Here is a 27,097-nt window from a genome sequence, read left to right as displayed (position 1 = left end):
GTTTGTTGTGCTGCTCCCTCCTCCACCTCCTCCAGGCGTGGCTGGTTTCCCTTCTCCTACACCCGGGTCATCTCTGACACCGAGGGCAGCTCCATGAAGCAGCTTCGAGTGCACAAGTACGTTTCAAAATAAAAGCTTCACTAAACATGAAACGTTATTAGCTTTTTGCATGCTGACAGGGACACTGATTGGCTCAGCCATCCAGCGAGCAGCAGCACGCTCAGCATCTCCTCATTCTCTGTTCACCTCCGCAGCCTCCACGGGAAGAGCAGCAGCACGGGGAACCTTCTGGAGAGAGAGGACGCGGCGCTCTCCGTCCCCGATTACGGCGTTCAGTCCCGTATGGCAGCTCAGAGCGCTGCCGCCCTGCACGGCAGACAGCAGCGCCCTTACAGCGTGGCGGTGCCAGGCTTCTCACAGGTGGGGCGCCGGCATCAACCCACACACGAGTTCGCACACGACACACGAGCCGTCGCACAAAACCTGGCGAGGATCTGTCTGTCAGGAAGTTTGGAGGTAGCTGCTGACCTGAGGCGGCGTGCAGGAATAGCTTGGCTTTGACAAGCTGTCTCACCCTTTAGCGAGTCGTCTCCTGCCAAAGCTGGCAGCGAGCGCTGCGCCACATTAGCTTATAGAAACGCAGGAATCAGCTCTGCTGCGGAAGGTCGAGCGGCTGCAGGCTGCAGACGTCTGCGCCCGGCGGCCTCTGTGAAAGCTCGAGTGCCCGAAGAAGAGGGAGAGGGGAGGCAGCCGTGGTGTCCAGGGAGGGAGGGGGGTTAATGTTTCTAAAGACGCAGACTTACGTAATGCTGAACCCTTCTCCATCAGCCCGGCTTCCCTCCTACGTCTCACCTGGAACAGTGCGTGTGGGCGACGCTTAATTGTTCAGCAGTCACGTAACAGCTTACACTGTTCTTTCCGCCTCAGCGCGTCCGGCGATGAAGCTCCTCTGCTGACGCTCAAGTGGAGCCGGCTTTTGTAATCAGGCTCATGTGCACTTGAGCGTGCTAGAAGCACAGAGTAGACGATTTGTAGGTCAGGAGACATTTGGGTTGGAGGGTTACACATGACTGAGGATGCTTCATACCAAAAACTGTCATTTAAATGCTGTTTTTAGATGTTTAAACATCTTCTGATGGTCAAAAAGAGCCGATGGTTTGAGTCAGAGATCGTCTGGTCTTTTGTTCACAGACGTGTTTTCAGCAGCTCTCAGTCAGGTTTGATCACGTCGAGCTGAAGGTTCTCCTCCGTCGTGGATCTGTTCTGCCACCTGCTGGCCGCTGTGCTCGCTGCAGCTTTCCAGTTTTTTGATCGCATTTGGTTTAACTGATCTGTCATCTTTATTTTTTGTCTTTGCAGCAAGGAGTTGAAGAATACGAACCCCGCTTCCCAACGAGGTAAGAATCACCTTCTGACCTTTTGATATTTTTAAGGTTGTATTGATGCAGAAATCAGGTAGAAGTCAGTTTAAGCAGAATCTAGTTCAAATGTGTGTAAAAACTGGATGACGTGCTTCCACTGTGGTGGTTTGTGGGTGGGAGGCCAGTGAGGGACGTGTCCTTTTTGCTGGACGCTGAAGACGGAGAGTTGAGGGATTGGGCTCGCAGCCCGACAGTCCAGACCCGCAAACACACAACCAGCAGGACACGCCGCGTTTTTCTTCTGTGTTCTTTCCTTTGTGTTCCTTTCTGTTTGCGTTCTGTTCTGGTGTTTGATTGGCTCCTGTTTGGAGGGCCGGCTTTGTGATTGGTTGGCTGGGCGGTCCCTCTGGACTCTCAGAAATGTTCCTTTTAGAGCATAAGTTCACATTTTAAGGCATGTTAACGTTCAGTTTGGCTTCTGCGTCAAACTTCAGTTGATTTTCTTTTTGTTTTGTGTTTGTTGATATCGAGCGCTCATGCTTTGACCCCCCAGCTCCTCGCCATGCCCCCCAGGCACCATGCATGCTTCCACCCGCTAACTGCACCCACCCAATCCCTGATGAGCTCTGCTTCTAACGCTCTCACTCACACGTATTGATCAGGAGCAGCCGTCACACTGCAGGGAGTGAAGGTCGGGGGGTGGGGGGGTTTGTTCTCATGTTGGGGGGTGGGCATGCTTCCCGCCCCTCCGTGTGTCCTGCTTGTGTTTGTGCTGTTTCTCCTGAGCAGCCCTCCTGGAAGCCTCTCCCTGTCTCTGTCCACAGTTCCACAGAGGGCAAATTGATTTCCACAGTGTGAGGACAGACAGACAAACAGGCTCACACTCAGCCAGACGATGCGATAGGACAGGCACCTCCACCGACCCCTCCCCTCGTCCTCCCCCGCTTCCCCGCCTCCCGCTCATGGCAATAAGCTCCCCCCGGGCCGATCAGTGAAAGGAAGAGGCTCGGGCGTGTCTGCGTCCCCCCTCCCTCCCTCCCCCTCCCTGCCCTGTGCCGTCTCGCCGGCCGGCAGCCACGCCGGGCCGCCGGCGAAGCCTCGGCGCAGAGCCACGCCGAGCCAAACCACAACAAAATGGACTCTGTGCCGTCCCAGTATTCAAAATCATCGTGATGGACGTTTTCTCTGAGGAAAGTGTATCTTTGCTTGTCTTTCATGCATGTACATTTCTTTTACACATGGCTGGGGGTCATATCTCCCCACCAAAGGAACCTGATTTGCAGGCGTGTCAGCGCTCTCCATCACAGTGAGTGTAAAGGACGTGAATCAGGGTGTGAAACCAACGATGTGATCCCAAAGAGGATTTTCATAATGTAAAAAAATGACATTACGATCAACACTTTTACTGGGTCTTTCAGTATTTAACAGTACTTTTACCTTTTCATGCTGTGAGGGTTTGTACTCCTCTGGGTTTAGAGGCCATGTATCAGGAGTAGTGAACAGCTGATGTAAATGTTGAACGGGAATGTTTGCTGTACATAAATGTGCCATGCAGAAGTGAAATGTGTCTCATTAGAACAAATGCACCTTATCCAAGTAACAATTTATATTTCTGACTTTCTGTGAACAAACGTACTGTAACGTTTTCAGTATCAGCCTTTCAACTGGTTCTCCTCTCCGTCCCGGGGTGGGGGGGTGGGGGGGGCGCCGTGCTCGGACGCAAACCCAGGCGCTCGGGTCGTCCCGCCCTCTCGCCGTGTGTGAATATCACGCCAAGGCTGAATGGGGTCAATCGTCCCTCTGAGTTTGCTTCAGTGCTGAAACTTCGAAAAGGATCGACGTCCACACTCAGCATCAACCAGCCGCTGCTCAGCAGGCGCATCAGTCACATCGGCTCTTTATTAGTCATCACAAAACGCTGATTAATGCCTTATTCTGCATGACCATATTCCACAAGTACAGGGAAATAATCAGTTTCCCCTGAATGACCTCCTGATTACGGCTTATTGATCGGAAGTGAGGAAACCTCCAGAATTGATTGATATGATGACTAATAAAGAGCAAGCAGCTACTTAAAGCTGTGGATTGAATATCTTTGACTGTCGGTCAGACGAAACTGATAATGATTAATTAGATAAAAGTGATTAACAGTTCATGCATGAAAGAAAAGACACCTGGTGCTGCTGTTTGGCTTCATGATCTCCAAACTCTGCTTCTCGTTTGCCTCCGTTTGAGGTCTTTTCCTGCGCCGGACGTATTTTAGTGCCTCTTACTGTGAGTTAACGTGAATAATCTATGGTCGCGTTCGGTGAGCGAGGCGTCGGCAGTGAAGCGCGGTGGTTCGGGCTCGCGGCTCGGCGTCTCTGCAGCCTTCATCCAAACCTCATTCAGCCTTCTCGTATGTTCTCTCTGCAATGGATGAGTGATTTTAAAAACCCGAGTGAGTAAAAAGCTTCATGTTTTGAAGGTGAAAGTGTTTCTCTGATTCTCTCTGTGCTAAATAAAGATGCTGGTCGGCTTGTCTGTCCGTCAGTCCAGTCAGTGCCTGTCTCTGCTACCCGCTGTCCGTCTGTCCACATCTGATGTCCACTGACTCGCCCAGCAGGAATCGGTCTTTCTCACATTGTCCACCTCTAAATCTTCTGAGGTTTTTACAGAAATTACCAAAGAGAGGAGGTGAAATGAAAAGTCTCCCAGACCTCCTGCTCTGCAGAAACGTCCGTCTCTACCAAAAACCGTCAGTTTGAAGAGTCTTAAAATGGTTTTTCTTCACATTTAGTGAAAAATAAGGCAGATTCTTCACCTGTCTGTACTGTCACCGTCCTGCTCTGCCGTGGTCCACGTTGTGCTTTTCAAGACTTCATTGGACGTTTCAGTGGAGACGGACTTTTTGTAGTGTACAAATGTTTGTCTCAATGCGGATGTCTTCTGTCTCTTCTCCTCTGTCTGTCAGCTAACACCTGCCCCCCCCTTCAGCTTTGCCAACCCTCCTTTTTCCGTCTCTGTTTTGATGAATTTAGAGACAAAAGTCGAGTGCAAACGACTGGAAGCTGCCAGTGTTTCTTCTTTCTCCACTAAAATAAGGCCCAGGTACGACTGCCGTTGCTGCAGAGATAGCACACCCACCACCTGTGGCCCAATAACTTCTGCGTCGACCGATGTGCTTTTATTTTCAGGCGTTTTGTTGTTAAAAAAATCTAAATATTGTACAGAGAATTTATGGACATGCATGCTTTGGGGGCACCAAGAAGTGTAACGCTGATGACCTCAAATGTATGGTGAATTTCTACTCTACAAGGTGTGAAATAAATTTATTCAGCTGCACATTTTTTGCTTGTTTCTGCTCTTTTTTTTTTTCTTTTCATCCCAACAGACGATCAGAAAGAATTCAGCCTTTGATTTTTTCTTTCTTTTTTGTTAAATAGACTTTTAATCCGTCTCTAAATTAGTCTTCAGAGTCTCCAGATGTGTTCTTCTCCTGCTTCCTCTTCAGCTTGTGACACTGACGGTCTTTATTTTAGAGCAGCTCACTGAAAAGCAGGTGAATGACGTCCTTTCGGAGCAGCTTAAAATGCTCCTGCAGACCTTTTCTTTTCCTTTTCATCGCATCCTGACAGAAGAATTTCCCGTCTCATCGTAAACTAGCTGCCGATCGTCCACCATAACCTCCCACCGACCTTATTGCATGTAGTGTGTGAGTGTGAGTGTGTGTGTGTGTGTGTGTGTGTGTGTGTGTGTGTGTGTGTGTGTGTGTGTGTGTGTGTGTGTGTGTGTGTGTGTGTGTGTGTGTGTTCAGCGCACAGTAGTAGTTACGCTGCATCCCGCCCGCCCTGACCTGCCAATGCCATACACCCCCTGAGCTGCTCCTGCTGCTGCTAGCAAAGGTACCTTTTTCAACTCAACTGTGCGTGCGTGCGTGCGTGTGTGCGTGCGTGCGTGCGTGCGTGCGTGCGTGCATGCGTGCATGTGTGTGTGTGTGATTGTCCTAATCACATCATGTTCATTTCATAGTGCCAGTTTGTTTTCTAATGAACCGCTCCGCCTCTTTTATTTGTGTTTCCTGTCCTCTGGGGTGAACATGTGTGGCTCACAGTGTGCATGCGAGCACACTGTGAGTCTGCAGAGTGCTGCTGGCTTTGGGGTCCACAGATTTAGGCTGAGTTTGACCGGCAGCCTCTGCAGACCTGCGCTTCCTGCCCGATGTGTCGCTGGCAGTCGTGCAGGAAACGCTCTAATCCTCCACTTGTAAAAATGTTTTGAACTTTAAATTGAAAATGCTGTGAAGCATGAAGTGTGTCAGACCTGGACGGCCTGTATACACACCCACACAGCCTGGTGTGTTTGTCTGACGTGTCCTCAACTCTTACTTTTGAGCACTGCTCACCCAGATTCAAGCCGAGGAGACGTCAGAATGACTAAAAGCTCGTGTGAAAAGCCTCGAACGGTCTCAAACGGAGGCTTCCGGTCTTCTCAGTCTTGGTCTCATTTGTTAACACTGAAATCTTTCACAGTGCTTCTTCTAACATTGATGCTAGCTTGTCTGAGTCGTGATAAGTCTTCTGTAAAGTCATGTTGCTCACTTGTCACATCACAGTGTGTCTCTTAGTGCTTGAGAGGATGTTGACCTTTGACACTTGGGGACTGTCTCTGCTTTCAGTACAGGGCCTGATTACGCCCGCTTTTGAGCGACCAAACCCACCGTAAGTGTCCCTCCTCGGCCTTCAGGGTCTCTCTGTCTTCATCGTCTCGTTGGCTTTGGGGGTCGTGGAGCTTTCGCGTCGTTGTTTGTGTCGTTTGCATGTCATGTGACTTCACCGGCTCATCAGCTGACTGTGGGGGTGATACTTCAGGAAATGTGTCGCATGTTTCAGCATCACACTCAACTTTCCATCCTTTTTTTTTTTTGCATGACTCTGTGCTCTTTTCATCCTTCTCCGTCACTGTTTCACCAAATGAAAAAAGAAGCTGGATGTTTTCTCACCCTTTTCTTTCCTGCTCTTCCTCCCAGCATCGATCCACCCAGCGAGCCCGCCGTGGAGGCCCCACCCGTCCCTCCCCTTTCTGATGAAGAGGATGACATCGAGGAGGAACAGCTTGATGAAGCTCACTATGACCTCGTGGAGAAGGCCTCGACCCCCCCGGCTGACTACTGAGCTGTTCCCAGTTTAAACCAGCATCACTGGTGCACCCCTCAGATTCAAACACAGTATCACAATAGTGCAACTACATAAGAAGAATTAAATATGACCTGCGACAACAATTCACATTTACAGTAATCTGTAGGTAAACAAAGCTAGAACTGATTCATATTGGATGTTCTAGCACAGAAGCACAATGAAAACCAGGCAAAAATAAAAACCAGGCTTTGCTCTTGATTGTTTTTGCACATGCTCTCATTCTGGGCTGATAGCAGTGAACATGCAGGGAGCATGAGGTGAGACATAAGAGTAGATGTTCGCCTTTTCAAAGCCTGATTGTTGCCCTCTCCGTCAACACTGATGAGCGGCTCCTCGTGTGGACTCACAGGACCTGTAGCTGGCCTGAGAGGTCGCCTGATGACATCTCCAGGCTTTTCAAACGCAGCTTCCTCCCCCTGCCTTGTCAACTAAAGGGCTTTGATGTTGGTAAGCTGCGCATCCTGTCAGGTGTGCCACCTGTTAGCCTCACCTGTTAATACTGCCTTCCACAGGGCGAGCCAGTAAAAAGCCTGTCTGAGCTGAGACGGATCGTCTGAAGTACGACGAGTCAGCAGACGAAAGCGCCGAAACACACAGAGAAGATGGACTAGCCAGAGAAATCAGCAGTATCTGTGTCATAAATATGTGCTGAGTGATAGCATCAAAACTGATACGCACACGACTCGTAGAACTGCACACTGACAGGAAATCCACTGTAATATTAGCTAGAAGCAGCACTGCACTGCACTGCTCTCAGATTTCACTGATCTGATGTTTGATTCTTATGTACAAGCAGTTTGTAAGATCTTAAAGCAGCGTTTTCAGCAGAGAAAGCCTTTGTGATTTCATTCTGTCATGTTTAAATAACCGGACGCTTCGATGTAGAGGCGAGCAGACTGAGCTGCCTTTAGGTCGGACTGAAGAGCGCCGGTCATGCAGATGGTTTGGGTTTTCCTTGAGTTGAATCTGTGGCGCTCACAGTGTTGGGAGGAAATGGACCCTGTTGAAGCGTTTGTCTCTCACAGGGACGGTGTCTCTGTAAAGACACGCTGCTCGATAACTGAGGAAAATCATGTTTCCCACCTGAAAACCTGAACGTCTGGATGGCTTAGAGATGAATCCGTTTTTTTTTAATCATTTGAGTCTTTAATTTTGCCTCCTGTTGATCTGACGCAGGTGAGGAAATGTAAGTTGTTAAACTCACCGATGAAGAGTTCGTTTAGTGGAAAGAACTGAGGTGAATTCCCCTCCACAGTCAGTAAAGTTAAGGTTTGAGTGGTTTGAATTTGAACATTTAAAAGCAAGATTTGAACGTTTGAAATGTGTTTCATACTTAACGTGTTTGCTTCTTTGCAGGTGAGCCAGTCTGTAGTTGAGTGAAATGTGCCTTAGTTTAACATGAAAAGGAATTCATGATCATCAGTTTCTTCTCTTAGACGCTCCGCACTTAGTTACAGGATATCTTACAGAGCAGCTGCACTCTGTGCACAAAGCCTGACTGTACTGACCTCTAAGGGCTGAAAGGTTGAAGTCTGTTAACTTCAGATCATCCAGCACTGTGCTGTGGAGGCGCCGCAGAGCCTGCAGCGACCACTAGATGGCAGTACAGGCCGCGTTTTAGCCCGGATGCAGCCGCTCGTTTAATATCAGATATCAGCAGCTTTGCTACTCAAACCGATAAAATGTGGATCAGTGTGACTCCCAGTGATACATGAAGACTAATACAATAGAAATATGATGACTGACAGTCAAATCTGTATCGTTTTGTGATTTCATGGCAAACCGTGTCTGTTTTTCAGTTTAATTTGGAGAATAAAGAATCAAGTATTTACCCTTATTGTGCAGCATGTCTTGTATAAACTGTGTCACAACAAATTCAGAATAATTAACAAACGGTGAAAGACGTCTTAAGATGTGTAAAACAGACTTTATTTATATTTGATAGAAGGTACAGAAAGTAATGATGTGACCAGGTCAGCGTGGGGGCGCACGTCACCGACAGCATCCAAAGCAAAAGCTCACCTGCACCTTTTCCACGAGCAGGTCGAAGCTGCTGTCACAGCCCTCCCTCCTGTCTCCATTCTGGGCTAAAAACAACACCAACTGTTGCCCCTGGACCACAACACAACATCTCTTTGGCAACAAGAAACATAAGAGACATATTTTTGAAACCTTCCCTCCGTCACAGGTACAGTACATCAATACTCTTAAAAGTATTTTTGTTGAGATACAAAAATATTACGGACCGCTGTCTAGATGGTTCTATGCTAAACTGTTACAGAATATTAAAGCGCCGGGAGGCAAACAAACACTTAGAAGACACTACATGTTGATCGTAGGGTGCTTTGAAAGGTGGCATCCAGCTCTTCAACACCACCTCCCTCCCCACCTCTCTTCCTCACATTTACACAGAGAAAGCAAAGCGTCGCCTCTCAGCCAGCTGATCAGACAGATGAGACTCTACACTGAAAGCTGTTTTTAAATACTTCATCCAGGCTTAAGTGCTAGAAAATCTCATTCGGTTATGTTTCGGTGTGGTGCTCAGATTTCTTCCTGTTTTATACGGAAATAACTGAAATTATTGTTTTTTCCTTGCAAATCTGAAAAGGTTCAACAGCCTCTAAAACCAGAGTCTTAGTACAAAACCGCTCCAAACAAGCTCAGTGAGGACAAAAGACAGCGAGTGACAGAAGAATCAGCCGCTGTTCGCACTCAGACAGGTAACATGGTAGAAATGGGCAAAGCTCAGAAATACTGCACGTATAATGTGCTGATTTACACAAAAGCACGCTTGCAGACGAACGTCTGTGCAGACAAAAATAGAGTTTAACAGCCTTTTTAACACTGTTGTGCAGGTTTGTGTTTTCATATGTTGGCCTGTAGGGCTGGGCAGTATGATGATGCACGCCGAGGATGGAAATAATATTTCTAACAAGGTATCTGTACCTTTAAAATCTCTCAGTGTTACTGCTTTCTGGCAATACTGGATTTGCTGGATCGTCGCATCAATGTGATGAAGAGCGTTGGTTTGTCACGTGTTTAACTTCAAATGAATGAACTGTCTCTGAACTGAGGATTCAAGATGAACGCCGTTAATATTACATATAACGTGATGAAGCTTTCATCCATGTGGCCCAGCCCTATCGGCCCTGTCATTAATAGAGGACTGCTGTCTTTACGTAGACGTCCAAATCCTGAATGTCTCCTCTGGCTGCCAATTTGTTTTTGACCTGTAACATGAAAATGGATTTCCATGACCAAGTGCGCCTGTCTGTCCCCCAACATAACAAATAACTGTCCCCTTTGTCTCGAGGCAATAAAATACTGTTTTCTAGTTACTTGAAACCATGCATTGCTATATTTGAAAACCTGCTAAACCTTTAATAAGCGTTAAATCTGAACGACTTGCTTCACGTCAGTGTTGTGCCTGAGGGGCTGTTCGTGATGGCGGTGCTGGCGCTCAGTTTGGTGGAGAGACATGTTCATGTGAAACAGTACGCTTGTGTTCCTGATACAAAAAAAGAAAAGGATAGGGTCATAAAACGTCAGGTTGTCCAGGTTCTGTCAGCTGTTTCCACAAAAAACATCCTGCAAGCAGACACGACCCGTTAAGATTCCCTTTTCTTCCGTCCTTCATGCTAATACGTCCTTCGTCTCTGATCGAACCCAAATATTAACATAGTATTACTTGTGATACCTCAAGGATTCTCCTCGATATTCGTTAAGACGAGTAAAGCAGTTTCTTAAGAAGTAAAAGTCTGTGGAGCTGTCGTTCAAGGCGCTCATCCTTTGTTGAAAAGCCAAAAAGTGTCGTCACGTCCTGTTTCTGTAAGTCCAGGTGGTTCCACGCTCGCATGAATGCTACCTATCAGAAATTAAGAAGTGAAAGTGGCAAATGTGATGCTTTCCAAAGATCCGTCCTTCCATTTTGTCTCTTTGATCCAAAAAATATGCAGAATTGGACATACAAGTTTCCGCTGCGTTCATATATTCTTTACATCGTACATACGGTATATATTAATATCTGTAAAGTTTACGTGTTAGCCGTACTCTTGTCAGTAGTCTAGGATGGTCCTACGGAGTAAGACGACCTTTCAAAAGTGTCCACAGGCGAGAAGAGGCACTGTCTTGTGTTTCTAAAACCTGACTTTAAAAAAATAAATCAGAAGTCATGCTAGCAGGCCGAGTCAATGTCTCAGGGGACGGTAAGTGTCCACAGCTCGTCACTCTTTGTCCCCGTCCTCGCTGCTTCCTGCAGAAGAAGGCAGAGCATCACTTTAACAGGCTATCGAGCATCTTCTCCAAAATGTTGGCAGATCTCTGTGAAATTTGGCAAGAAAGTTTATCATCTCATTAGGGAGGTACGTTTTACTGTAATTCAGTCAGTGCAATATGTTGCAGCCAACAATTGCATCTCTAAGGAGCCAGTTTCCCAGACCGGGATTAGAAACAACATGAAAGGAGCTTTCAATGCAACATTAGCTGAAACACGTTTGTAGATGATTTAGAATCGGTCTAAATTTAGATGAGTTACTCCAAGACTCAAGGCTTAAATTAAACCTCAGAGGAGCCAACGTTTGGATCAGATATCTGTTTATTGTTGTTTGTATTTGTAAGATGAAGCGCCAATAACTCCAGTCATTAAACACTTTCACATGTCCAGAAAATCCAGGGGACATCATCTCACTACCTGTTTCATATCAGCTTCAGGTCAGTGAGGAAAACTCTCACTAATGAGGACGAACAGTTGAGCTTAATCTTATTTAATTAGTGCAGAGCTCCAGAGGCGAGAAGCAGCTGATCCAGATTTCAGACGTGTTTCAGAAGCCAGAATCAACTAACTTTGCTATGAAAAGAGATACCTTAACCTTGTTATGTGTCCCAGGTTTAGCAGCTTTGACCAAAAATCAGACATTTGTTCTGCATCTCAGTCCCTAAAAGTAGATATTTTTACGTGTGTGGAGAGAAATGACATCCCTTATCTGCTATGAGGAAGGACGGTTGTTATTTAGACACCCACCTCCTACAGAGTCCATATCAGAGTCGGAGATGTGAGTGATGGAGAAACGGGACACGCTGGAGGGGGAGACGGTGAAGCGGGAGCGCTGCACGGCCGGTTTGGGGTCCGGAGCTTTGGGGCGGGGTGGAGGTGAGTCGGATGCCACTGTGGATGTTGGCAGAGGCAGCAGGGGGAAGTCGTCCTCCCACTCATACCCTGCACCTGAGAGCAGACAGAAACCAGATATTTAAGATCTGATATGAGCAAAGTGGAGGAGTTGGAGGTTTGTTGTTTTCTTCTACTTACTCTCCTCTGAGATGTTTCCATCAGAAGAGTCATCCGAAGCACTGACCCTTTCTTGGGATTTGCTCTGTGAACTCTGACCCTCGGCTCCTAACGGGAAGCCGTGCTCAGCCAGCTCCTTGGTTGGACTTTCCTAGTGTAGTTAAATAAAGAACATGATAAATCACGTGTTAACACGTATCAGATGTGAAACTAAACTGAATGAAACCATTTGAACGCGCCCTCTCTGCCACACACCTGATCGAACAGGTAGACGGTGACATCGTCGAAGAACGACACCGTCTTCTTCTTGCGTTCGAGCTCCTCCTCTAGGTTCTCCGTGGTGAGCAGGGTCGGCATCTTCAGCAGGCTGCGCAGTTTGTGGGCTTCGCTGTCGTCGCTCACCACGATGGGCACCAGGTGGCACTCGTCTTCGCTCTCCTCCCCTCCGCTCTGCTCCTGCACGCTGTAGCTCCGCAGCTCCTCGTCCGACTCGTCGCTGTCATCGGTGTCGCCGTCCTCCTCGTCCGCCTCTTCCCCGTCTGCTGGAGACCCTCGGCCCTCTGCTGCGGGGAGCGGAGGGGGAGGGGTGGATGGAGGTGGAGGAGAGGAGGAAGAAAAGCGCCGGGTGCTCGCCGTGTGCTGCAAGGCCACCTCGTCTTTGGGTAAAGTGTGCGGGGTTTCACCGGATGTCCGCGTCGTCTTGATCGCTGGCTCTTGTGTTGTTTCTAAATCTTGAACGGAGCTTTTCAGGTCCTCTTCGTCCTCCTCCTCCACCTTAATGTTGGAGATACAGTCTCCATTCAGGGCACCAAGGGCTTCCTCCATGGCCCCCACCACCTCTGCTGCCCAGTCTCCCAGGGATGAGCTCTCTTCCTGAGATGGCCATTCGTCCAGCACACCTTCTGCTATTGAAGCAGTGTCAGAGGGCTCCAGAGGGAGGCCCAGTTCCTCATCCTGGCCACACTCTTCTGTCAAATATGCCTCCATCTCTGGTGGAGAAGAGGAGTCTGTCCCTCCTGTCTCTGTGTGTCTCATTTCGAGCTTTATGTCTTTGTTGGCCACAGCGTCCTTCAGTTCTTCCTCCTCTTCATTCTTTCTTTTCTCACCCTTCTTTTCTCCCACATGCTCCTCCTTTTCAGCATTTCCGTCATCTCTTATTGTCTCTGACAGTTCCTCCCCTTCATCCCTGGACTGCCTTTCATTCTCGTAGTCTGAGAAGTAGGCAGAGTCTCTGTATGGTGTCTTATCGCTCAGTGGTAAAAGGATGTCGTCGCCTGTTTGTGAAGCTCCTAAAGCCAAATCTTCATCCAGTGACGGTTCCCCCTCTGTGGGCACTGCTTTATCCTCGGGCCCCTGCTCCTCCAGCACCTTGGCCTCCTCCAGGCTTGTATCAAGGGTAGGCTTTCCCACAGGTTGCTCACGGGGTTCATGAGGCTCTTTGGGTACAAACTCGGGGCTCTCATTGTTTTCTGTGTCATAGCCACTGTCCATAGCTTTAGGTGAGCTGGAAGGGTGGGAGGACGCAGGGCTGAAGCCTTCACAGGACCCGGCTGCAGATGGCAGATCCATAGAATCCATGGAATCAGGAGTTCCTACCTGCTTCTGGAGCGACTTGAAGGCAGGGGAAGCGTTCAGCTCGCTGGACTCGTCAGCGAAGATGCCTGAGGTGACATCAGTGATATCGTCTGTGATGTCTTCGTCCTCATCGTCATCACTGCAGTCGAGGATGTCGGCGAGGCTCACAGTGGAGCCTCCTCGGTCAACGCCGCTATCGCCGGTGTGACTCAACTCTGACTGTGGATCTGTGAGGGCCACCATCACATGCATGTTGTCAGCAGGAGGCGGAGTGCTTTTAGTCATTGTCAGGGTCACCTCTTCTATTTCAGGTTCTGTCGGTTTTTGCATGATTGGATTTTCTTTGATTGCATCCTCCCTTTTCTCTTTGTACAGTGTTTCATCAAACGTCAGGTCAACATACTGCTCTCTACTGTCCTCAGTCTTCATCAAGGCAGGTTTGGCCACAATGGGACCCCCGGGAGCGGGTGAGAGATTGATCATCTCTTCATTGCTTGGGATGTCGATGACCTTATCACTGATGTAGTTGCTGTGACTGTAGCTGTGACTATAGCTGTTGTTTCTGACTAGCAAGCCTGTAAGGGGGTCAACAAAGTGCGAGTGGCAGCACTCTCCAGATGCTGGCACCTGAGTCTCGCCCTCATGGCACAGGTAGATGTAGGCATTGCAGTTGTCCGAGGGCACCATTGGGTGATGTTTGGTCAGACTAAGGCAGGCACTGTTATCTTTGGCCTGGTGGGGCTCCAGATAGTCGATGGGTTTGGGTAGAGAGTGGAAGGCCAGGCCATGGTCCTCCGGCCAGGAGTCTTCGATGTCTGTACTTGGCATTGTGTAGTGGAAATCTACGTAAGCATCCTGTCTGCAGCTGTGGCTCGCCCGTCTGTGGTGTCCCACACTGCTATGGCTGTGTTTTGAAGGCCAAGTGTTGCAGGTGTGTCTCTCAACAAATATGTCCTCCTCTTCCTCCTCCGAATCGCTGTCTCTGTGCCCGATGAAGAGTGCCCCCTCTGTCTCCATGTTAATACTGACAGAGTGGCTGTTGTGCCTGCTGTGGCTGGGCATAGTCTTCCTCAGGGAGCCCATCATGTCGTAGTAGCCCCCTGTCACGTTCTTTCCTATAATGGAGGTCTGACTTGTGTCCAGGTATGCGTCTCTGTATGCCTGTTGAGTTGGACTGGCTACAGAGGGGGATATACCCAGTGGGTTCTCCAACTCACCCAAAGCCTGACGCAGACTCCTTGACCCCCAGCTTTCCTGATGATGCTCACTGGAGAGCTCACCTCCAATCAAATAGTGATCTATTCCCAAAGGGGGCGAGTGCTCATAGTAGTAACCCCCATCTCTGTCTTTATAGGACACATAGTGACTGGACTCCCAGGGTCGGAGGGGGCTGTTGTCCGACACTTGTCCTAAAAGGGGCTCCATTGTCAGGGAGATAGCAGGACTTGACTCATTGGAGTCGTACACATCTGACTTGTGGATGTCTGCGGACCAATAGGGAGCCATGTTCTTAGCCTGCGACGGACAGGCCATGCACTCACCTGAGTCAGCGCTGCCAGTCAGAAAGCTCCCACTGCTGCCCTGGTAGTCTGGGCTGTAGGAGCACATGGTATACTCCGGATCGATGTTACAGTCTACTGGCTCTTCGATGCGGATGTAGTATTCGCTGCTTACTGAGGGGCTATGGGCACTGAGGACGGGGAGTATGCCTGGAGCGTGTAGATGTTTTGCTTGGTAGTAAGATGGAGAAACTCCATGGCTGAGGTTCTCCATGGGGCAGCCTCCCACGATTCCTCCAGGTGGGTAAAATGCTTCCTGACAGTGATGGTTGACCTGACCCATGGTGCTAGAGGGGTCTGGGGCTCTATAGGACTGGTCTGCCCTGGCTTGCTCCCACTTGTACTCAAAGTTCAGACCGTGGCTGGTCTCAGTGACTGTTAGTATATCATCCCCGGACTCTGAGTGGTAGCCATCACCAGATGAAAACTGCTCAAGGAGAGGGAAAGAGGAGGAGGTTGATGAGGGGTGGTCTCGTGACATTGCAGAGGCACCGCGGTGACTGTTGAATCCAGTATTGGGACGCAGAGAGTTCCATCGCCTCTCAAAGTCTTCTTCGGCCTCGCTGGCCCCCTTGGCACACAGATAGCTGAGCAGCAAGTGGACTTCCTCTGCATTGGGTCTCTGATCAGGCTGGAGCCAGCAGAACTGCATCACCTCGTACCTGAAGACCCCAAACAGAAAAACAGAGTCATATACACGAGATCTGAAAGAGAGCACTCCACCAAATAACCCCACTGCAGAGAAACAAAACCAGTAAGATTAACATAATTACACTCATCCTGCTAGGACTTTGTGCTTTTCAGTATTTTTAAGATGTTTCTAAATGTGTCTCTGTGCGTCTCACCAGCGCTCAGCCAGCGGCACTTTGAGCAGCGGCTTGGGCAGTCGCAGCTGCTGCTCCCTCACAGCGTAGGTCAGCACTTGTCTGTCGGAGTAGTGCCTGTAGGGCTGGTTTCCCAGCTCGAACAGCTCCCAGATAGTCACACCCAGAGACCTGAGACGCCACATTACATAGACATTGTGTTGATAAAACAAAGCCGTAATCAATATAAGCTTGGCTTTTATCCTCTTACACCTCAGCCTGGAACAATAAAATGGAATGCGTCTAAAACCTTTTTAAGCTATGCTGCGCTTAGATTCTTGTTGTTAAGAGCAGATGTGCAGGAGTCTTTGTGTGTGTTGAACGCACCACATGTTGCTCTGTTGGGTCTGGTCAGCCACCAGCAGGTTTCCATGCACCTCATCCACCAGCTCTGGAGCAATCCAACGCAGCGGCACGTACAGCTGATCTGAGGTCAGGTAGTAATCATCCTGGTAGGAGGGATGGGTAAAGTGTTAACAGGCAGACAGTGAGGACATCACATCATTTGCTTAGTGATGGTTGTCTACAACAAGCTGCACTAGGATCAGCTGCTTCTATGTGCCTGTATCTACTTCTTTCTCCATTTTGGCCGAATACTTTGAACTAATCAAACGATTTACTTGCAAAATAGTACTGGTTATGTCTGCATGTTTTACAGTGTGCATTGTCTTTTCGGATTAACAGACCTTGTACTTTGTGTGGGACAGACCATAATCTCCAATCTTCACTGAGACATTAGCAGACAACAAGCAGTTCCTCAAAGCCAGGTCACTGGTGACAAATGGGGTGGTGGAGGAGGAAAACAGCTGTTCATTATTCTTAATCATACAACACAAGACCAGAACATTGCAAGAGGGTCATACTACATCAAATATTTAGAAGCCCTGCATGCAGAAACACTGACTGATCACATGATGAAATAATCTTTTAAAGTTGGCCTGGTTCAACAATGCTGCCTCTGGAAAAGGTGGTGCAGACTGAGCGGATGTGTGAGTTGTTCTGGAGATGAGGGGTCACCGCCTGCAACAAAATCACTGATGCTGGAGTCTGTAAGGAGCACTCGGGCAGCACCAGGATATTGTTCCAAGAAGCAACCGAGAAGAAAAAGGCAGATTTTACTGACCACAGCGAGACACTGGCTGGGCCTGGTCTTGTAATTTTGACATATGTGTTGCTCTTAACAGCAGGAACTGCTCATTACCTGTGTGTGAAGTTGTGTTTGTGCAGGTGTAGGAGTCCTGAGGCGATGTCACAAGCCATGCGTTGAAGAATCAAGGGCTCTGGGGTCATGGTTTCTGCAGTCCTGCAGCTTCGGAGGTAACCCTTCACATCCCCCTGGAAAAAAAGATCTGGATGTTACAACCTCTGACCACCAGGGGGCAGCCTTTCATTGTACCGTGCTGTGGGATGTGTTTCTTGATCACTGGAGTGAATCTGGACTCTGGAATCCTGCATGGAAGTGCACCAGATGAATCAATAAACTTGGTGTCTTCAGTTTTAAATGTTTGGATGAACGGACCAATCTGGAATTAAAGCTGCTTCTGGACTGAAATGGTCTCCTTGAGTTTATTGGGTACTTCTGCGTAACCCCACATTTACGTTCAAAGTAACCAGCTGTCACCAGTTTACTTCACTTACACTTACAAATTATAAATGAAGAGGCAGGAAGCCGGTTCTTCGCTGACTGGTGGCTTCAATATCACCGTAGATTTGAGTGTTAAAACTACAGAACTAATCAATCCTGCGGAGATGATGGTGGACTTTAGGCAGCAGCTTCAGTGGTGTAGCATGAGTTATGGGTAATTTTGGATTCTCCTTCCAAATATTTACAGCAGCTGCCAAGAATGTTTTTTATTACCAAACATAATTAACAAAAAAATCCCATAAACTACATATTACAAGAAGTTTCCAATCCATTTAACGTGGTGAATGATTTACAGGACAGAATGCAGATTTTGAATTTAAAGGTCGAAAACGGTGACGGGAGCTTTTCATAAACCACAGTACATATCTCACACTGCAGATTATTCCAATACACAGCGTGCATCAAATGTGGCACAGCCTAATATAAAAACACAAAGTGCACATTTACGCCACCGTGACTTTATTCTAATGTTAAAATCCTTCAGTGAAATGACAGGTTTAAAACAGGGGACACAGCAGGGGGTGGCAGCACTCCTTCAGATTAATCCACTTGGTGTGTTTTAATTTATTTAATCTCTTTTACACACACTGTAAGACGTTCTCCTCACTCCTGACCTGTGGGTCTGGACACTCACCAGTGGACAAAACTCCATCACCAGCAGGTAGGGAGTGACCTCAGTGCACTGGGCCAAACACTGCACCAGAGCATGGTGCTGGAGGGCCCTGGAGAGCAGAGGAGGAGCGTGAGATGACAGCACGTACAGTATGAGATCTACGACACTACAAACATCAGTGTAAATCCCCAAAACTGAAACAATTAAACATCAGAAAAAATGACTTCAAAGTGAAAAACACGAGTGATCAGATGAATGTAGTGGAGGATCAGTAAAAAAAGTCTCCATGAATGGTTCAAGTTCACTTCCACCACCTTAAGACTGATGATGCAGTACTTTAGTAAACGTATGTGTGACCTCACCATCGCTGACAGACACACAGAGACAGAAGTCCAACAGGGGACAAAGGTAAACGTACCGGTAAGGCTGTGCTTCCTCCAGGAAGTGCATCTGGTCCTGCACGCTGGCGCTGGCTTTCAGCTCCTTTACTACCACTTGGGTTGTATTCAGGCCTGCGTTGACCTCCCCGAGCAGAACCTGAAACAGTACAGACAGAGACATATATGCACAGGGAAGACGGACGGACGGACGGACGGACGGACGGACGGACGGACGGACGGACGGACGGACGGACAGACAGACAGACATTTAAGCCAAAACAAACAAATCAAGCATGGAGTGGGAGTGACGGACAGACAAGGAGACACAAAGAAGTCATGCAGGAGTTCAGCGAAGAGAATCCAAAGACAGAGAAGGGACAGAAAATGCAGACACACACACACACACACACACAGATGGACATACCCAGTCACAAGGATGGAGAGGACGGATGTGTTTTCATGAGTGAACAGTATGAGTTGGAAAAGGAGGAGAAACAGACAAAGAAACACAAAGAGAGAACGACAACAACATGTTATCTGGCTGTAAAAACACACGGTGGACGCCTTTCTAAAGGCGGCTGGGATCACAGCAAAGACCAGCAACCATGATGTGAGGCACAGGTAGCTGCAGGGACGGCGGGAGCGACTGTCCAAGACACCCACAGGAAGTGACGAGGACCGACACGTCAGAAGAGGGCTTACCTTCCCGAACCAGCCATTCCCAATCTCTTTCAGGTAGAGCAGACTGTGGCGGCCGAGATCCGTGGACTTCAGGAGTTGGACTGGAGGAAAAGAGGAAAAGGAGTAGAGCGTACATGACTGATATGGTGACAAATACTGAGGCGGGATTGATTGTTCACTCTGATGGATTGCACAGCCGAAGGGAGCTCAAGCTATTAGCAATGCTAATCGAGTTTCACACCACAAGAAAACGACTGGAAGCCAATGGCTGCTTGGAACAAGGAGCACAATATATCAAAACACATTTAAAAAAATCTGCAACGTGACAGAGATTTGGAAATAGTCAGCAAAAATGTCAAGCATGGAGCACTGAACTGGTCCTGAACTGGTCCTGAACTGGTCCTGTGAGCAGTTTTAACCTCAATACAGAAAATCTTGTTGAATAAACTAAGCGAGCATCGAAAAGGTCGTTGAGAAGCTGCCAAACTGACGAAATGTGAGAAAAGAGGTTTGAGAGACGTCAGACATCAACAAGCTTTCCACTGCGAAGCTTCACAGTCAGGTTTGTTTTCCTTCCTCATTCGTTCAGGGTCACTTCTTCTGCTCTGTATGTGAGCAGAGATGAGGGTGGCACACCGGCACTGAAGAGGAGGCCAGCCTTCATCACGGTCAGCGATGTCTTCATTAGCACATCGCACGTGTCCAACATGTGTCTTCACAAACAGATTTAACTTAAAAGATCTGAACTCACCGCTTAAAGTCACGAAACATAAACATCATTGATTCATTTATTGATCAAATATCTGGTTTCACTCATCCAGCTGATTTATGACATGTGAAGAGGAGAAGACGCGACACAGTCTGTCCTCAGTGAACCGGAGACCTCAGTGATGAAGAACACAAAGCTCATGTACCAGAGGCAGCAGTGGGACGGCAGAACGCACCGTTTCCAGGTTCTGAAGTGGCCGCTGTGAATCCATCGTCCGTCCAATCGATTGTCCTTAACCCTTTCTGAGATGAACTGTCCCAACGTGCTAGTGGACGTTTCCCATCGTCCCCGAGTAAACAAACGTGACCTCACTCTTAAGTTGTCCTCTGTATTGACCCGACTCTGGCATCGACCTGTCTGATTGTCCTGCGACCCCCAGGTCCTTCCTGTCCGCTGAACACGCCTGACCGTCCCGTCCCCACTCAGCCACATGAAACGGGACTGACGGCAGCACCCCCCTGCCCCTCCATGTCTCCCCCCTCAGCATCCATCCCATCCTTTCCGTGTCTCCCACGGTGACACTTCGATTCTGGGCGTAGAGGCAGACAGGAGGATCTTTGTGGTGCTGCCGTCCCCCTCCGGACCACAACACAGTCCAGTCACTGTGTGGAGGCCATATTGGACACCCCTGTCTCTTTCTCCAGACTGGTCATTCCTTACACCCACTCACGCTCTCCGGCCCAACGCAGAATAACCCCCATTGTCTGGCTGCTCAGGGCAGCATGGCACCAGTTAGGACCAGTTAGTGCGTCCACACTGGGACTATTATTCACCAGCTCCATGACACGGGAAAGGACTGGTAACAGCGGCAAGCAATGGGTCCCACCTACGCCATCATGCCAACCTCAAATCTTCATAATGCTGATCTAACAATGAGCATAGATGCTGGAGGACAAGTGAATCCTCAAAGACTGTACTGTAACTTTTCTTATCTTTGCCTTTGCTGTCCACTGGTGGGTTTCTTACCAGTATAATAACTGGTCAGCTTATACGAATGGAAACAATCCACAGCCTGTATCTCCTGTTTGTCAGCGCTGGCAGAAGAATAAACTCTACCTCACAGCTTTCTGATTTTCATTTCGCTTTGATTTCAAAGCAACAAACTGAAAATATGAGGATTACTCCTGGTCAGCTCTCAGATCTCTTTACAGCGAATACACTAACTCAGTTTCCATCTGACAGCCCTGCCTGGTCCTTCTGAGCCGTGAGCTGCTGAGCATCTCTCTCTGAGCGCGTCTAGCTTAATCGCTACAGCATCCAGGAAGTCTTTAGCGAGATGCACAGCGGCTAAACCATTCAGAGCCTAATGGAATTCCCATTATGCTCCTCCAGTCCAGCGCATCCCAGTCCGAGCTGTGCGGAGGTGCCGGGCTCTGGCGCTGTCCTCGCACAATCAATTGAATTCACTTATGATGTTTGCTCGGTCTCGTTGTGGAGCAGCGTGGCGGTGCAGAGGCTGATGCGTGCACGGCGTGTGCGCTCTGAGCACGAACGCTGGACTTGTTTTGGCTCAGATTTGACTGTGTGTGTGTGTGTTTCCACATGTGTGTAGCTGCTCATGTCTCCCCTGTGTGGGTGTGAGCTCCATTATGTTGTGCTCTGCAGCCTGCAGCACAGAGCAGCTGCAGGGCGGGTCCTGAGGACGGGGCCGCAGACTGAGCCAAGCTCTTACAGTACTGGTGTCTCATCGGGAACTCCACCTATCCACATAGTCCTCCGACAGCCCGGGCGCTCAGCGGGACGACAGAGGAGACGGGAACACTGGGAAGTACCTCAGCTCCACGTCCACCTCCTGCGCCCACACTGAGTCTGCTTGAAAGCAACCTCACTTTTTCACTCCATTTCTCCTGAAATGTCTGAAATCTTAATAAGTATGTGTTCATTTTCTTTGCCTCTCTGCTGTTTCAGTGTCTGTGCTCTGCACTTCCTTTAGCTCTTTAGCTTTAATATTTCATCAGCCTGTGAAGCACTTCGGTCTGCATTTGTATGAAGTGGTTGCGTACAAACAAACTAAAGACAGCAAACAGCAGCTAATACGACAACTCGTGAGAAAGTAAACATGTTATCTCGGTCCAGTAGATGGATCCATTTCAGCCACTCCACTTTTCATTAAACACAAAAATCTGATGATGTCACTGGGTGAGGCAGTCCTGGAGGTGCAGTAATGAATCCCTGACCTCTGCCACTGCTCATATGGTTTCTATTATCCACAGAAGACAACGCACACGTTAAAGGGCCAGTTCACCCAAATCACAGAGCGTGACGTTATGGAGCCACGCAGACATCTGTGGCTTCATGTGCTCGTTTTACGTGGAGATATCTGCCTCTGAAACGTTTCTCAGCAACTTTGTTTCTTCAGAGCGTCGAGCACCACAAATGAAACTGCACCAGCATGAATCCTTTAATTAAACCTTGTATTTGTGAGTTAGACAACAGATTCTTTGTGATTTGGGTGAACTGGTCCTTTATTCACTCTGTTTAACTCGCGTGGGTCAAACTGTGAATGTAAAACACCAAACAAACATTCAGAGTTACTTCTATCCGAGCTTTGATGCAGACCGAGTGGAGCGCGTGGGCGCGACCCATTAAGTCATAAGTTTATCAGCAGCATCAGCCCATTAACACACAACAAGCACCGTTGTCACGCAGACGCTGAGCGAGAGAAGCGCCGGAGCAAAGAGGAATCTTCTCACTGGGGTTTTGTGCTCTCGCATGCCTGACATTCCTACAAGCAGCAGTGTAGGCCGGCCGCCTGGACCTCATTATGCAATAGGCAGATGTTTGTGGGAGAGAGCGAACGTTAAAGAGCACAGAGTTCATTCTGCGGGGACCTGCAGCGAGGGATTGTGGGATAGGTGGAGGCCCAGCTGACTGAGGCCAGCATCAGGGCGGCGCTCACTCCGGGGACAAACGTTGACTAACGGCAGGCTCGCAGCTCTCCCTGCTCTCACACCCTTGAAATTTGTAAAACTCTGGCACTTTTGCAAATGCTTGCATCAGATCGCAGCGAATGACTGAAGGCATGAATTACAAAGGCTTGACAAACCATCAGAAGTGATATCATGATTGGACATCCTCTGACCACCCCTTCATCCTACGCAGCGTTTTATCCTGTTCAACAGCAGGGAAACTTTCTTTTAAATGTGCTGTGGGGACAATTTTCAATTTAAAAATCCTTGTATGAGCCTTAAAACTCAGGCTTTTCATGTTTTTCTTGGCTGCACGATTGCAAATATGCAAATATTCTCAGTCTGTGAATCATTTTGTTTTTATTTCCCCCAAAACTTCAACCTGATTTCCTCCATTTGGAAACTTTGGCGTTTTAAATTTCACATTTCTGTGGGTTTATTGCTCGCTTGGCTGCACAACATGAGTCTGCTCACGGCGGATGGAACCGCGCTGGAGAGGCGCTGAACTCACCTGATCGAGCAGGCTGCTTTGCGACGGGCAGGGACACCTCGGTGAGGGGCAGGATGTAGACGTCCGGGCTGCCCTGGGAGGCCGGCGAGGCCAAGGTGGACATATCTGCATGGTACTCCTCCCCATCCACATTCTTGAATTCCTAGAAAACAGATAATTGAAGAGGTCAAAGGTCATGCACAGGGACATGTTGTTTACATTCCACTGGCAGCTGGTTGGGTAACTCAAGGTGTGAAGGCCTGAAGGAAAGCAGCCTTTAAAGCAGCCGATCATATAGAGGATGCACATCATGCAGTGTGTGATTTGACTGCTTCGGTGCGCAGAAGTAGAAAGTGTTTCGTAACAACACAAACCAAATATTGATGATATTTTGGCTGCACCACTGAAGCAGAGCAGAGATAAACTGAGGCAAGCTGTCCTGGCCCGTCCAGCGTGTCTCCGAGCTGTTTGTGAGGCTGCTTGCAACATCACACTGTAAACAAAGTCAGTCTGATTTATCCAGAGATTATTTGTGCTAAGACTACACGTATCTCAACCCTCCACTTCACAATTAAGCCTGATGATGATTCTGGACGCGTGCAGAGCGGAGCCTGCAGAGAGGAGCGCCGTGACTCACTGCCATGCCTTTTCAAATATCTTAATATCAGAGTCGGCAGCGAGCTTATCCACAAAATAAAGAGAAGAAGAAAAAGGCTTTTCATTTGATTTAGCGCTCCTCTAAAGCTGCCATCTGATCAAGCTCTCAGCTTCACAGGCGCCGAGCAGGAGGCTGATCAGCGAGATTAGAGTTTGCACAAGAGATCTCGATGGCCTGATGGCATCGGTGCAGCAGGGAGGGTCGAACACGTATCAACCATCATTTCCTGTTGAAAGAAACTGAAGGAGGCGAGTGTCTGTTTTCAGAGCAACTGCTGCAAAATTAATTACTGAGAAGAGGCTGCAGAGGAACATCAGATCGAATCCAACATAAAGTAAGAGAAGCTAAGAGGTGGCGTGTCTCTGTATGAACACAGCTGAGCGAGAACGCCGTTCAAAGCTGACGATCTGGCACCTGGTCTACGTTTCCAGAGCCCCGCCCTCACACGCTGCACACCCCCCGCCCGAAGTTTGATGCTCAGACGCATTCATGTGCTTTATTATCCCTCGCTCTGCTTTCACAAACATTTTTCTTTTCATTTGTTGGATCTGCGCCGGGCTGAGCGTCGTCCACGAAGTGTTCTGTAATCATTTTGGAGGGAGATGTATGCATTTCCATATCGTTGCTGTTAAAAAACTGGGTTGCTTGGCTTAAAACTTGCATTTAATTAACAGCGTTTTGAAAGAGATGAGCTAATCAATGCGAGTTGCAGCTTAGAGCACTCTGGGTTTGAAAATCCCTTTGAAGCTCTCTGCAGGCTCCAGTGCTTTTCTGCTTTTCTGTGTTCGTTTGTGGGATGGAGGGCCGGACGAACAGCGAGGAGCTCCTGAAAGATTCCTTCTGTCTGCTGAACGTGGAGACATATCACAGGACGAGGAGAGCGCAGGGAGGGGAGGGAGTTGGCTGCACCCACAGACCGGATGTCAGAATAAAAGTCCCTTAGTTGGGAGCTGGAGAGCAGCGGGGTCCCAACGCTGGAAAAATGTGACCCGCTGCAGCCCTGTGCAACACCCACACAAACACACACACACACACACACACACACACACACACACACACACACACACACACACACACACACACACATAAACACCTCCATCTCTCACTTCATCCTGTCCCCCAAGAATGCAACACACACACACACACACACACACACACACACACACACACACACACACACACACACACACACACATCACTCTGTGCCTCAGATCCAAATCTTCACACGGCCTTCCTCACCCTCACATTCGACATGTGGTTTCACTCTGCATCGACACACACACACACGCACGCACGCACGCACGCACGCACGCACGCACGCACGCACGCACGCACGCACGCACACACGCACACACGCACACACACACACACACACACACACACACACACAGCAGCATTCACAGAACAACATCAGCACACATCCTGCAGGAGAAGGCGTCAAAACTCAGTCTGCACATTCTGAACTTTCTTTATAACCGTCTTTTTCTTCATGTCTCTTAATCGATTACAACTTCCCAGAATGCACGGCGACGTTTTCTAATCGTTTTGTTTGGCCAACAAACTCAAAGATGTTCCGGCGCTTTAAAACACAAAGACGAAGGCAGGAAAACATCAGATTTGAGGCGCTGAAACCAAAGAAGGGTTGGCGTTGTGGTTTTTTCAGTTGATCCAGGAGTCAATAAAACGTGCTTAAAAGCAGAAGAACAAAGCAGAAATATGACTTCATGTGAAGTGACGGCAGAAAACTGTCCAACGAACGTCCTAAAACATTTACAGATCAACGTTTGCTTCCTCCTTCTCAACCTGTTTCCAGCTGCCACTTAGCTTACCTTTCCTCAGAGTCCACAGGTGAGGCTGGCGTGTCGCTCGCCCTCAGCTTTGGTCGCAGCATCTCAACCTCTCTCTCCTCGCATGCACACACCCACACACACACACACTCAGCAGCCCCCCCAGGGTTCCCCTTTGTGTGATGCGTGCAGGGCGGCGGGAGGATGGCGGTGCCTGGAAGAGCGGCTGCAGAGAAAGGCATCATCACTCTGCAGAGAGAGCCTGACTGCTGAGTCCAGAGAGGAGGAAGAGGAGGAAGAGGCTTTGTAGCTGACCACTGACTGTCCCCAGGATCTGCTGGGGTTGGAGGGATGGAGGGAGAGAAAACGAGAGGAGGGGGGGAGGAAGAAGGAGGAGCGCCATCTCCCAGTTCACAGGCGAGGCCAAACCTGTAGTCGTCTCATGGGGGAGAGGAGAGAAACTGAGCCCCCTCAAAAATGTGAGGGAGAAAAATACAAGAGGGAGGAGGGATGAGAGGGGGGAGGAGGGGTGGGGGGTGGAGGGGGTCACATACTATACATGTGACATCACTCGCTCTCTTCCTCCCTTTTTCTCCCTCTATCCCAAAAGCCAAAGAACATCTGCAGGGCAGTCCCCTTCCCCATCACACACACACACACACACACACACACACACACACACACACACACACACACACACACACACACACACACACACACACACACACACACACACACACTTGTTAACCCTATACTTGTGAGGACTGTCCACTGACTTCTGTCATTCCTGACCTCTGAACCTGACCTTTAACTTCATGACTACAGGACTTCATCTTAACTTAACTTAAGTGTTTACCCTTAAACTTAAACCTTGCTCTGACCTTAAACTGACTAGTTTCTTTGTTTAGCTTGTGCAGTTCGAGGTCAGTGTGCAGTTACAGACAGCAGAGCCCTCTCTCTGTTATATCTTAAAATATCTTTTCATATTATAGTTAAGGTGGAATGAGTGATCTTAAATCTGAGAATGGGGTCCTTAAAAAAATATTGCTTCAAATGTTGCTTTTGTGCCTCAGACCTCTCTTGTTTTAAGAGGATTTAATAAAATCCAGACACACTAAATGAAGAGATTTAAGGAGTTCAATAAGGGCTGTGTGTGGGTTATGAAGGCATTTTACATTTTACATGTTTCTGCTCATTTTTGGGTTTGAATATGATTGAAAATTTCAATTTGGCTTTGTGGTTTTTTTTTTCATCAGAGGAATAGTTTGACGTTTGGGAGATGTGCGTATCTGCTTTGTGGCAGAGAGTTCGATGAGAGGAGAAGAGCACTCTCATCCCTTCAGACT

The 27,097-nt window shown here is 48.5% G+C and overlaps 2 protein-coding genes across 8 annotated transcripts in view; one reads left to right on the top strand and one right to left on the bottom strand.

Moving 5' to 3' along the window:
- baiap2b (BAR/IMD domain containing adaptor protein 2b) overlaps positions 1 to 6,530 on the top strand; it is a 53,060-nt gene extending 46,530 nt beyond the window's left edge. For 3 of the 6 annotated variants that reach the window (XM_070990221.1, XM_070990220.1, XM_070990219.1), the window contains 4 exons: positions 36 to 116; positions 255 to 420; positions 1,360 to 1,397; positions 6,370 to 6,530. In XM_070990221.1, coding sequence (XP_070846322.1) covers positions 36 to 116; positions 255 to 420; positions 1,360 to 1,397; positions 6,370 to 6,514 — 430 coding nt within the window. In that variant the 3' untranslated portion in view covers positions 6,515 to 6,530. Of the gene's footprint in view, positions 1 to 35; positions 117 to 254; positions 421 to 1,359; positions 1,398 to 2,185; positions 4,686 to 6,369 lie in introns of those variants that run through there. The other 3 variants (XM_070990224.1, XM_070990223.1, XM_070990222.1) reach the window with 1 other exon arrangement.
- A 3,975-nt stretch (positions 6,531 to 10,505) lies between these two features.
- aatkb (apoptosis-associated tyrosine kinase b) overlaps positions 10,506 to 27,097 on the bottom strand; it is a 40,530-nt gene continuing 23,938 nt past the window's right edge. Inside the window, exons 1-13 of one of the 2 annotated variants that reach the window (XM_070990214.1) lie at positions 25,794 to 26,156; positions 23,328 to 23,469; positions 19,160 to 19,239; positions 18,496 to 18,614; positions 18,099 to 18,186; positions 17,021 to 17,154; positions 16,506 to 16,590; positions 16,147 to 16,268; positions 15,802 to 15,951; positions 12,078 to 15,618; positions 11,844 to 11,973; positions 11,559 to 11,759; positions 10,506 to 10,790 (exon numbers count right to left, since the gene is read on the bottom strand). In XM_070990214.1, coding sequence (XP_070846315.1) covers positions 10,762 to 10,790; positions 11,559 to 11,759; positions 11,844 to 11,973; positions 12,078 to 15,618; positions 15,802 to 15,951; positions 16,147 to 16,268; positions 16,506 to 16,590; positions 17,021 to 17,154; positions 18,099 to 18,186; positions 18,496 to 18,614; positions 19,160 to 19,239; positions 23,328 to 23,430 — 4,782 coding nt within the window. In that variant the 5' untranslated portion in view covers positions 23,431 to 23,469; positions 25,794 to 26,156 and the 3' untranslated portion in view covers positions 10,506 to 10,761. Of the gene's footprint in view, positions 10,791 to 11,558; positions 11,760 to 11,843; positions 11,974 to 12,077; positions 15,619 to 15,801; positions 15,952 to 16,146; positions 16,269 to 16,505; positions 16,591 to 17,020; positions 17,155 to 18,098; positions 18,187 to 18,495; positions 18,615 to 19,159; positions 19,240 to 23,327; positions 23,470 to 25,793; positions 26,157 to 27,097 lie in introns of those variants that run through there. The other variant, XM_070990213.1, reaches the window with a different exon arrangement.

This window comes from Chaetodon trifascialis, chromosome 21 (assembly GCF_039877785.1).
Source record: "Chaetodon trifascialis isolate fChaTrf1 chromosome 21, fChaTrf1.hap1, whole genome shotgun sequence".
Taxonomy (NCBI): domain Eukaryota; kingdom Metazoa; phylum Chordata; class Actinopteri; order Chaetodontiformes; family Chaetodontidae; genus Chaetodon; species Chaetodon trifascialis.
This window is presented reverse-complemented; position numbering and strand designations above follow the sequence as displayed.